The sequence below is a fragment of the Myotis myotis genome, unplaced genomic scaffold (assembly GCF_014108235.1).
Source record: "Myotis myotis isolate mMyoMyo1 unplaced genomic scaffold, mMyoMyo1.p scaffold_m19_p_2, whole genome shotgun sequence".
Taxonomy (NCBI): domain Eukaryota; kingdom Metazoa; phylum Chordata; class Mammalia; order Chiroptera; family Vespertilionidae; genus Myotis; species Myotis myotis.
The window spans coordinates 19,573,911-19,585,777 of NW_023416324.1; the positions used below are offsets into that span (position 1 = coordinate 19,573,911).

Here is an 11,867-nt window from a genome sequence, read left to right on the forward strand (position 1 = left end):
GGCAGGGATAAATAACCCCGCAGAGACCCCCACCCAGCCCGTGTGCCTCTTCTTTTTTTAAAAAAAAAAATATTTTTATTGATTTCAGAGAGGAAGGGAGAGGGAGAGATAGATAGATGAATCAATGATCAGAGAGAATCATTGATCAGCTGCTTCCTGCACGCCTGCTACTGGGGATTGACCCTGCCATTGGGGCAGGTGCCCTGACCGAATCCTGACCTGGTTCATAGGTCGATGCTCAGCCTTCTGAGCCACACCAGCCGGGCCCAGGTGCCTCTTCCATTTCAGTTCAACACCTCCTGGTCCTGAAGTCTGCAGCAGCCGCGCACCCACCTCGCATTCAGGCCTTGCCCCTCCCCAACCCTCCCCTAGGCTCCGCCCCCACAACACGCCCCTCCGTGGTCGCCCCCTCTCCAGGCCCCGCCCATTACCGGTTCTCACGGGCGCAGAGGAACTAGATGTCTCTTCCTCTTGCCCAGGAAGTGGTAGTTAATATTCTGCCACCGGTGCGTCCACCTGGAGGGCGGGAAAATTTGGCGGACAAAATGGGAGCAAGGCTCCCCTACGCCCCCCAGAGCTCCGCCCACTCCGCCTAGCCCCGCCCCTTATCCGCTCTCAGCCCCTCAGGCGCCGCCCTCCGCAGTTCCGCCCCTCCTCCCGCTCGCAGGAACCGTCAGGCCCAGCCCATCCAACTCCTGACTGGTTTCTCGGCTGTGGGGATCCGCCCCTTCTCACAGGCCCCGCCCCCGGCGGTAGGCCCCGCCCCTCCCAGAGCCCCTCCCCCCTGGTCCCTCGCTCACGTGAGGCGCGGGCGCGCGCCGTAGCAGCTGGGCCACCGCGCGGAGGGGATGTCGGCCAGGCCCGTGGCCCCCGGCAGCAGCAGCAGGTTGCGCGCCGGCCAGCGCCAGGCGGCGCCGGGCGGGAGGCGGCGCTGCGGGCTCAGCCAGTAGTCGCCCAGGCTGCGGCGGGCGGCGGGCGCCGGCAGGGACGGGCCCCGGCAGCCCCAGAAACACAGCTCCTGGTCCAGGCGGTGCGGTGGCGTGGCCCGGGGTCGCCTGCGGGGACGTGGGGCAGCGGTCACCCCAGGAGGGGACCACGAGGGAGAGGAGGGGCCGCCTCGAAGGCCGGGGTCACTCCTGGTGGAGTCAGCGGGACTGGGAGGGGGGTTGGAGGCCCCCATCGGGGCTTCCCCAGGGCCTGGCGCCTCCTTCCCCCACCTGCCAGGTCAGGGCCCCTGGTACTGCTGGCGCCCCCCTCCCCCCCTAGCCCCTCACCGGGAAAGAAGGAAGTTCACCACGAAGTGGGCAGTCTCGGTGAACAGCATGGTGTCCAGGCCGCCTGGCCGGCCTCGGCCTCTTTAATACCTGCCCAGGCGTGGAGGGGCCCGAAAGCCCATAGTCCCCCTGGGCCGGCTGTTTTTAGCAGAGGCCTCAGCTGGCAGCGCGGGGGCGGGCAGCGCCAGCCCCTCTGGCGGGTCCAGTCCGCTGTCTGACTTCACCAGCCGCTTTGGTGGGAGACAGCTGGTCACCAGATCGTAAGCGTCCCCTGGACACGGCCCCAGGACCTGGGACGGAAGGGCAAGGGCGGGCAGAGGCAGCGAGAGGGGGCGGAGGGCAGGAAGGCCAGCTGCCGGTTGAATAAACCTTCCCCGTTCCACTCCAGCCTCCACGCTCACACCTGATGGTGTGTGTGCTCAGGTGGAACCCACACCTCAAAAGGCCTCCCTGCTCCCAGGTTGAGGAGCCCCGCTCAGTGGGCCCTTTAAGAGCCTTTCCCCCTTGCTCCAGGGCCCTCTTCAATGTCAGCGGCTCTCAGCCAGCTAGAGGTCAGGAATTCTTATCTAGTTCAGGAATGCGTTTCTGGGAGCTTCAGAACCCTAAACTGTCTGCAAAGTTCCAGACACAAGTATATTTCTGGAAAGAATCTAGAAAGGGTTCCTGACTCTCCCCCTAAAAAAGTCCTTAATCTGGTCTAACCCACTCTTTGCAGAACGGGAAACAGGTTCAGAGAGGAGTAGAGAAAAGCCCAAAGTAAAGCCCTGGCTTCCTACTACTCTGTTTGCCCCCCACCCCCCAACGAAGAGAGAGACAACTCTTCTGTGCCCTTGTCCTGCCCAGAGCATGGGGTTCAGGGCTCAGAGCCCTCAACCCCTGGGGATCCTGAGCAGCGTTCTGGCCCAGCTCTCTTCCCCACACTGCCAGTTGGGGCTATTTCCCCCCAGTGACTCATACTGGCTGCTGGGGAGAGTGGGCAGCTGTTTTGAGCCCCCAGAGTCCAGTGCAGGTCCTGACTTGCCCCACCTCCACCCCTCCAAATTGTGCAACCACATTTGGGGATTTAATCTCTTTTCCTTCCTTAGGGAATCTCCTCTCATTCCTTCCCCTTTCTTTCTCTCCAACCTCTCCCTCCCTGACGGCTCCTTCCCAGCAGCAAACAAACAGGCTGTAGTCCTTCCTGTCTTTGAAAAAGGAAGCCCTCCTTCAACCCTGTGTCCTTCTCCAGATCCCTTCACAGCCAACATTCTTGAAAGAGTTGTGTGCACACGCTACCTGGGCACTCACACAGTGTGGCTTCCGCCCCGACCTTTCCTCACCAAGGTCATCACCACTGACGTTGTTGTTAAATCCAAAGGATGCTCTCAAGGCTTTATCTGACCTGACACAGTCACATACTCTCTCCTGTTTGAAGTACTCTGTGTCCTCGTTTTTCTGGACACTGCACTCTTGATTTTCCTATCTTACTGATTGCTGCCACATGGCAAATTTCTCCTCCTTTGCTCACGGCCTAAACATAGGTGTCCCGGGCCCGCAGTCTGTCCCGAGGGAATCGCCTCTCATCGGTTCCCGTGCCTTTGGTGTCCGCCTGTGTCAGGGACTCACTTCTCTCTTTCAGCCCTGACCTCTCTTCCCTGCTCCACACCTGTCTCTTGGACCCCGCCCCCCAGATGTCCCACCTCACAGGAAACATGCCCAGCACCTGCCCTTCCTCTCATGTTCCCCAGCTTGGCCCTTTTCTCCGTTGCCTGAACTAGAAATCTGGGCTTGGTTCTATTCTTCCCTTTCAATATTCAAGGAGCTACAAAATCCTGTCCTGAGACACACCCAAATCCCACTGTTTCTCTCCATTTCCACTGCTCACACCTGGTCCCAGTACCTGTGGCCTTGTACCTGGGAGGCTGCAGCAGCCTCCCCCCGATTGTCTCCTGCTGCCACTCTGGATCTCGTAGACCGTCTGTTCCCACAAAGCAACCAGGGTTCTCTTTCCAACCATGAGTATGTCCCTCTGCCCAATGTCTTCAGCAAAAAGTTCACACATGGCACACACCAATCCCAGTGCTGGGCCATTTCCCACCCTAGGTTTTTGCCTGGGTAACTGCTTATCTCAGTTCCAGTGTCAGTTCCCTAGGGAAGCCATTCTGGACACCCCCAGCTGGCTCTGCTTTTCCTTCTACAGCACTGTGGCCTCTCCTTGGTGGACTTATCAAGCAGTCATTCGCTAGCTAATCTAATCTGCAGACATCCTACAAAATCCTTAGCCCTCCCATTTTAGGCCCTGGGGGTGTCGATGTGAATATGTCCTCACTGAATCCATTCAGCAGGGATAAAAGAATATAGTAAGTACACAGTGGGATAATTAGGTGCTATGGGAGGGCAGAAACAGGTGGGCAGAGCCTTCTTTGAGAAGTGACAATTGGAGATCTGAAGGGTCAGTGGGATTGGAAAGGAGGCTATTCCAGGCAGGAGGACCGGTATGCTTAAAGGTGGGAAAAACGTTTAGTGAAGAGCTGAGGGGTGTCCAGTGGCTGGACAAGTGATGTAAAGAAGCCACGAATGAGATTTCAGTAGGAGAATGACATGGCTGGGTTTGTGGTCTTTATAAAACAAGTCCAGACTGGAGGAATCAAGCGAGGAAGAAAGCGGAGGGGCTGGTTAGGAGCTGATGGAGTAATCCAGATGAGTAGCAATGAGGGCTTGATTTGGAGGGGTGGCAGACTGGACTGTGGTCATTGGGACTGGGGTTGGGAAAGAGAGAGGGAATGAAAATGATTCTGGTGCCCTTACCCCAAGGGTGGGTGGGGAGAGGCATGGGAGCTGGGACACCCATATCCCTGTGGTGTCCAACTCACTGATCTACCTGGTTTGGGGTTTCCTGAGTCTTCCCAGCTGCTCCTCATTCATCATTTTTCCTAGAGGAGCAGGTGAGGCCCAAGAGGAGGAGGCTGCTAAGGAGACCCAGATGAGGCAGAGGGGAGGACAAAAGGCAAGTTGGGTCAGAGTCCAGATGTGATGGGGTTTCAGGGAAAGTGATATCTGGGGTTTCCTCAGAGTCTGGAAATTCCACTGTCTCTGGCTCCACTCTGACCCCCAAATTCTGAGATGCTCAATCTCAGGGACCCAGTCCTTGGAAGTCTCAGGAGCCTTCTAGGGACTGAGAGTCTATAGCTGAAGGTCCATCATCCCCTGCTGTCAGGACTCTGGACAGTCCCTGACATCAGTGTGACTTCACACGAGTTGGCCCATTGCCCACTGCCAGCATGATTCTCCAGGATTGGGATCCTCACACGAACCCTGGAGTTCCCCAGCTTATGTAACCACATTGTACATAGGAGACTTCCAGCGTTTAAGGAATTCGCACAGCTAAGATGAGGCAGGAGGAGGATTGGAACTAAGGTTTGACGGGCATCAAAGTCTGTGCTTTTAACTCCTGAACTATATTAAGCCTGTCGACCCCTGGTTGATTGGCTCAGTAAGGGGAGAAGGTTTTATGGGAACTTGCTTGTGGTTGGGGTAGCTGCCCCCGTTTCATATCAAGCAATGGGAAAAGATGGTGCTGACGTCAATCGTTGCCATGACGACATAGCAACCCTTCCCCTGCCATCTCCATGGTAACCTGGGGGTCCATCTGTACTTCACCCCCTCCCTCTAAAAGGAATCCTTAGGGAGGGGCTGGCTAATAAGGTGTCTGAGAGAGAATAAGGGAAGGCAGTGAGTCAAGCATCGCCTTTTCCCTGGGCCCCTCCCCATTCCTCAGGTCCAGACAGTAAGGCTGGGATCTGGGGTCCTGCTTTGGGATCAGGGTGAGGGAGGCAACTCTGCTTTTACCACTTGGGGATTCCCCTGGAAATGCCCCCCTACCAAGTTCGTAGGCTTCTGAGCAGAACTGCTGGGAAGCTGGCAGAGGAAGGCAAGAGGGTTTCCCCAAGCCCCTCCCCGGCTGGGTATCACCCAGTCCCTGGGGACTTGGCTGGCCGGCTCTCTGCTGCCCCTTGAAGCCAACTGCAGGAGCAGCATCAGCCTCTCTTGGTCTTCAAGTGCTAGCTATGCCAGAGATTCCACCTGGTGCTGTACTCATGACTACTGAAACCTCCCACCAGGTGTCATTAATCTCATAGATTCAGAGAGGAGACTCAGAGAGGCTAAGTAACTAGCCCAAGGTTGCACAGCTTGTAAATGGTAGTCAGGACTCAAACCCAGGACTAGAATTTAGGCCAGTGACTTTTTCCGTGGGAAAGAAGAACCAGCGGCAGAGGACAGAATGGAGATGATGCGAAGTAGGAAAGAGCAGTGATCCAGATTGGAGCCTGTGGTGCTCCCTGTCGCCCACAAAACAAAGTTCAAACTCAATGTCTCAGTCCAGCTTCTCTCCTGTGACTTCATCCCTGGATCCCCTGAATCTGAGCTCTGCAAGGGCACGTGATCAGATTCAGGCCTGGGCTCTCAGCACCTGGTGTGGCCCAGGTAGGTACTGGTGAAAGTTGAACTGAATTCCTTGAACTTGCCCTGCACTTTTCTGCCTCCTGCCTTTGTCACAGTGCTCCTTCCACCTAGAATGCCCCACTCACGGACATTCTAGACCGAACTGGCTCCAGGGTCTTGGCAAGGTGTGTGTCTGGAATCTTTGCATCCCTCACTATATATATATATTTTTTAAGGAAAGGAATGTTGAGAAGATGGGACAACGGAAGTAAGAGAGATGGGAGAAGGCAAGATGGGAAGGATTCAGCATTATAGGGCTGGCAAAGTCCAAAGAAATCAGCCAGTGCCTTTTTTTTTTTTTTTAATATATTTTATTGATTTTATACAGAGAGGAAGGGAGAGAGATATAGAGTCAGAAACATCGATGAGAGAGAAACATCGATGAGAGAGAAACATCGACCAGCCGCCTCCTGCACATCCCCCACCGGGGATGGGGATGTGCCCGCAACCCAGGTACATGCCCTTGACCGGAATCGAACCTGGGACCCTTCAGTCCGCAGGCCGACGCTCTATCCACCGAGCCAAACCGGTTTCGGCTTTTTTTTTTTTTTTTTTTTAAATCAGTGGGGAAAGAGGCCCTAAGGGAAGGGGCTTGCCTGAGTGAGGCCTTCTGGTGGTTCATTGGTAGCCATGTGAGTTCTGTGAGGGCCGAGGCCAGACTCGGTCAGGTTCACCACTGAATCTGCAGTGCCCTGCACAGGCCTGGGGGACCTGTATTGTCTGTGCCAGGGACAGAGCCTGAACTAGAACCCAGAGGCCTGACACCTGGTCATCCTGCCCAAGGCTCCTCATTGCCACAGAAGAGAGTTGTCACCCTGGCCCTGCCAGTCTTTACCCTTTCTTTTCTGGCCTCTTTCGCTCCCAGACATACCAATCTTCTGATCTTGGCATAAGCTGTCTCTGCTCCTGGTCTGTTTCTTTCTCCATCTTTACCCATTATTTTCTGGTGATGCTGTCAATCACCTGGCTGGGCTTGCTTACACCTCAAGGGAAGGCTTACCTGTGGCCCAGCCTGTCAGTTACAGTCTCCCATCTTTCTGGCAATGGTAATTGGCCCAAGGTGTGTACACATGATTTAAGAAGGGCCAGTTGCTGTTTCTCTAGCAGTGGTTTTCAACCTTGGCTGCACATTAGAATCACCTGGGAATCTTTTTAAAATCCTGATTTCTGGGCCTCTCCTCCAGAAATTCTGTTTCTTTGTTACTAATGTTGTGGCCTCACCCCATAACAAAGAAACAGAATTTCCAGAGGATGGGGCCCAGAAATCAGGATTTTAAAAAGATTCCCAGGTGATTCTAATGTGCAGCCAAGGTTGAGAACCACTGCTCTACGGGTAGATATACAGAGACTGGGAGAAACACCTCTCGCTTCTTGGGATTTCTAAGCTGCTTGTGGATGTGCTGCCTGCCCAGGAGATAATCTGGGATGAGAGAGGAACAATGGGGCAGTCCTGGTGGAGCTGAATCCTTGGTTATAGCCAGACAGATGCCCTGGTTCCTACAGTTCTTGCTTTAATCACTACTTATATCCTTCCAAGGCACTCAAAATAACGAATTCCTTTTTGCTCAAGCTACCTTCAGTTGCTCTCAATGGTGAGACCCTATCAATACAGAGCCTGGTAATTTTTTTCTCCCTTAAAATGAAAATATCCTCCTAAGGAGGTGAGCACTGGTTACAGGGAACGAGGCCCTTTTTCTGCAGAGCAGCAGCATGGGTTGTTAGGCTGCAGAGGGCCGACATTAAGCTTGGTGGGGATGGAAAGAGCTGGATTGTCCCACCTAACAGAACTGGGAGTCCCTGAGGGGTTCTCCAGGAGGGACGGGTGGAGGAGAGCAGTGGAGGAGGAGGGGAAAGCCAGCACTAGTGCCTGATGCAGGGGTGTTACCATGGTGGAGGGGAAAGATAGGTGTGGGGGGCTTTCAAGAATCAGGACGTCTTAAAGCAGCGGTCGCCAACCTTTTGGACCTCATGGACGACCGGTGGGCGACCACTGTCTTAAAGGACCAGGAGCCGAATGGTCACGTAAAGTCTTCACTTCAAAGTAGACCTTTTGGTCAACATCCTCTCCTTCAGTAAGCTTCCCACATTTGGCACTGCCTCGGGGAGCATTTGTGTGGAAGTCGAGAAGCCACCGTACAGGTGGCCGTGGGATTCTGAAGTGCTCTGAGGACAGCTGGCCTTCTACCCTCTGTGATTAGGGGAGGGGAATTAAGTCAGTTGTACTTAGATCTCAGGAGACTGAACCTGATCTTTGGCTTACATATATTTTTCCAATATTAAAATAATATAGGTTCATTAAAGCAAAATCGGAAAGTGGAAAATACTTGTTCGGCTTAAATACTACACTCCCAGGCAGCTTCCTGTCATGGGCCCTTCCTGTGGGTGGCTCTCAGGGTATTGAGTCTGAGGACAGGAGTAGGATAGCATGGCTCTCAAGGCTGTTTCCTCACCTGTAAAGTAGGAATAAGAAATCAGTTTTTCAAATGACCTATTTCCCAATCTTTTTTTCTGGTCCCACCGGTTCTAGGAGAAACCAAGGGTCAAAATAGAGGCAGCCCCTAAGTCTTCCAATAAAACCAGAGATGCCCAGGTCACAAAGCAGCAGGTAGCAAACCCAAGTGCATCTTGGGAGAATTGAATGGGCCTGGTGTGGGCGGGCATTCTCTTTATTCAAGTTGTCTGCCCACCCCCTCCAATCCCGAGCTTATCTAGGCCCGGGAGCACAGTAACACAACTTCCACTGGAGACCAAGAGAGGGGCGGGGGGGAGGAAGGATAAGGGGAAAGGGTCCGAGAGGAAAGGCTGCCAGAGAAGGGGTCATGCATGACTAGCCAGAAAAGGGGCAAGGGTGGGCACCCGGCCAGGAGAGAGTGAACCGAAGGGAGAGCCCTGGGGCTGGGAGGACCCAAGGCAGGAGGCAGCCTCAGGGAAGGTACTATGGGATGAAGCAGAGAAGTCCGCGGCCCAATCCGACGGGACAGACACACACGGCCAGCCCGGAGTGGAAAGAACAGTTTATGCTGTGCTTTATTAAAATGTGCATCATTCTTTATTTTAAAATGTGCATCATTGTCTCATGCTCGGCGCGCGCGACGTGCTAGGCGCACTCAGGTGGCGCGGGCCCGGGGGCTCCCGCCCATAGCCAGGTAGACGTCGATGGGCACGTGCAGCAGCGTCAGGCAGTGGCAGCCCGGGCAGCGGCGAAGCGGCCTGAGGGGAGCAGTGCGACAGGGGGCGCTGTTGGGGACCCATCCGCGGGGTGCACTGGGTCTCCGGGGTTGGGCGTGGACGTGGGGCCCTTACCTGGGCGGCGGTCTGGGGATGGCTTTTTGCTCAAGACCCGCTGGGACAGGGACGACCCGAGCGCAGGGGGGGCCGCGGGCAGGGCGCCGGCTCACCTGACCCGGTTGTGCTCCGTAGCGACCGGCTCTGGGTTGTCCTGGGACTCGGGGGTGGCGGCAAGGCCAGGGGAGTCTCCGGCCTCAATGGGAAATCTCCGACCCTGAGGGGGCTCCTGGGCACTCATGTCCAGGCCCCGGGTCGCTCTGCACGGGGAGGGCCGGTCAGGACGCGTGCGGACCGCCGGGCGCTCCCTCCCCGCGTCCCCGCCCCGGGCCGCCCCTCACCTGCTGGAGGCCGAGGCCAGTCCCAGGCTGGACGCAGCTGCCTGAGCCCCGGCCGCGGAAGGACGCTCCGGTCCAGGCGGAGCCGGGCAGGTGTCTGCGGCGCGTGCGGACACGGGCGTCGAGGGGGCGGGCTGCATTGTGACCCGGGCCGGGCGTGCTGACCTCACAGAACCCGTTCCTCCCGCCAGGGAACCCTCCCGCCGCCCGACACCCACCGCGAGCAGGAAGCCGGTGGGTTCCTGCCATGGCGCCTGGAGCCTGGGTGGCGCAGACCCCCAGCGGCCCGATGGGGGCGCCGGCGGCTCCAGCACCCGGTGGCGTCCAGGACGAGGAGCCCGGCATCTGGGCAGCGCGGACAGTCCGGAGGGCGCCTCCACGCCGGGCTGGGCTGCAACTCACCGCCAGACTCGGGGGTGGGGGCGCAGCGATGCTCAGCCGGTGCTGGGTTGGGTGCTGGTGCTGGTGAGGGCAGGTAGGGGCACTATCCATTTTGGCCAAGGGTCACACATTTACATCACAATTGGGCTGGAGTTTAAACATGTCTGGCCCTCTCCCTCCCCACCATCTGCGGCTGAATGTTCTAGCGATAGGGGCTGCTGTGGATGAAGTCCTTGGGGAGAAAGGGACCCGGCCAAGGGCTATGGTGGAGTAGAGCTGCCTCACAGAGGCAGCATGAGCTGAGAGGGTGAGAGGAAGGAGACGCTACACAGCATGGAGGACTTTCTGCTCTCCAATGGGTACCAGCTCGGCAAGACCATTGGGGAAGGGACCTACTCCAAAGTCAAAGAAGCATTTTCCAAAAAACACCAAAGAAAGGTGGCAATTAAAATTATAGACAAGATGGGAGGGCCAGAAGGTGAGCTGGGGCCCCTTCGGCGGGAGGACGGGCTGGCGGAGGTGGGTGAGGGCTTCCTCCAGTCAGAAGGATCACTGCAAGAGCCATTGTGGCTCTGGAGTAGGTCAGTGGGGAACAGAGAGGGATGCTGGAGGTCCAGGAACATCACACCCTCCAAAATCTAAGATTAACGTGGCAGGAGGTGACAGGTCCTCAGAGGCAGAACCCAAGCCCATCAGGGGAACAGAGATCAGCTGAGGCCATGATCAGGGCTCCCAGAGGGCAGGGGCTGGTGTGGAGGTGGTAGAGATGGGAAAAGGGCCAGGCTCATGGAAAGAACTGTGGGTCAGGAGGCAGGGGTGAGGGGAGCTGGGTCACCACACTGGGGGCAAATCAGGCCTCAGAATAGGAGCTTCAGTGGCTCCAACAATCCCCAAGCACTTGGGTATCCATGGTCTCACAGGCTGTTCCCAACAGTCCTTGAGGTTGACGTGTAGTTCCTTTGAATAATGTATTAACTACAAAAATAAGATGACTATTTTTTGTACAGTCCAAGCATCCAGATGTTTAAAACTGTTAAAGGGAACTTGACATTGTGACTAGAAGGCACCAGCCCCAGACATGGTGGGCAGGAATGTTGGAAGGCAGGAGACGGGAGGGAGGAGTAGGCTCTTCGGGGCTGATGCCCTCCTCTCCCCTTGTCTCCTCAGAATTTATCCAGAGATTCCTGCCTCGGGAGCTCCAGATCGTTCGTACCCTGGACCACAAGAACATCATCCAGGTGTACGAGATGCTGGAGTCTGCTGATGGGAAAATCTACCTGGTGATGGAGCTGGCTGAGGGAGGGGATGTATTTGACTGCGTGCTGAACGGGGGGCCACTGCCCGAGAGCCGAACAAAGGCCCTCTTCTGCCAGATGGTCGAGGCCATCCGCTACTGCCATGGCCGTGGCGTGGCCCACCGGGATCTTAAATGTGAGAACGCCTTGTTGCAGGGCTGCAACCTGAAGCTGACTGACTTTGGCTTCGCCAAGGTGTTGCCCAAGTCACGCCGGGAGCTGAGCCAGACCTTCTGCGGCAGCACCGCCTACGCCGCCCCCGAGGTGCTGCAGGGCATCCCCCACGACAGCAAGAAGGGTGATGTCTGGAGCATGGGCGTCGTCCTCTACGTCATGCTCTGCGCCAGCCTACCTTTTGATGACACCGACATTCCCAAGATGCTGTGGCAGCAGCAGAAGGGTGTGTCCTTCCCCACTCACCTGGGCATCTCGGCCGAATGCCAGGACTTGCTCAAGCAGCTGCTGGAACCAGACATGAGCCTCCGGCCTTCAATCGAAGAAGTTAGTTGGCATCCATGGCTAGCAAGCACTTCATAAAAGCAATGGCAAGTCCTCCCCAATAAAGCAGGGGAGAAAGCAAACCCAAAAACCCGCTTCTAAACTGGTGATATATATTTTACACTTTAAGTTACTTATCCTAAAACTTACCTACACCCTCCCCGCCTTACTTTTCTTCCCCTTTAAAGATCTGCATGGAACCAGAGGGCCTCATTCAGAGTTCCCTTTTATTATGACTGACAAGTGATTTTCATATGGGCATTTAACTAAAGTTAATGAAATTAGACCCCAGAATCATACACATACAGGGGGAG

General features: G+C 56.0%; 2 protein-coding genes across 2 annotated transcripts; one reads left to right on the plus strand and one right to left on the minus strand.

Moving 5' to 3' along the window:
* Positions 1 to 8,758: 8,758 nt before the first annotated feature.
* On the minus strand, positions 8,759 to 9,663 carry FAM229A (family with sequence similarity 229 member A). Its single transcript, XM_036348044.1, has 3 exons — positions 9,383 to 9,663; positions 9,155 to 9,301; positions 8,759 to 8,966 (listed from the first exon to the last, which is right to left on the minus strand). Exons 1-3 carry the CDS (start codon positions 9,517 to 9,519, stop codon positions 8,864 to 8,866), a joined length of 387 nt encoding a protein of 128 aa, XP_036203937.1. The 5' UTR covers positions 9,520 to 9,663; the 3' UTR covers positions 8,759 to 8,863.
* Positions 9,664 to 9,895: 232 nt separating this feature from the next.
* TSSK3 (testis specific serine kinase 3) lies at positions 9,896 to 11,622 on the plus strand. The gene is made up of 2 exons (XM_036348046.1): positions 9,896 to 10,238; positions 10,928 to 11,622. Exons 1-2 carry the CDS (start codon positions 10,094 to 10,096, stop codon positions 11,590 to 11,592), a joined length of 810 nt encoding a protein of 269 aa, XP_036203939.1. The 5' UTR covers positions 9,896 to 10,093; the 3' UTR covers positions 11,593 to 11,622.
* Positions 11,623 to 11,867: the final 245 nt, after the last annotated feature.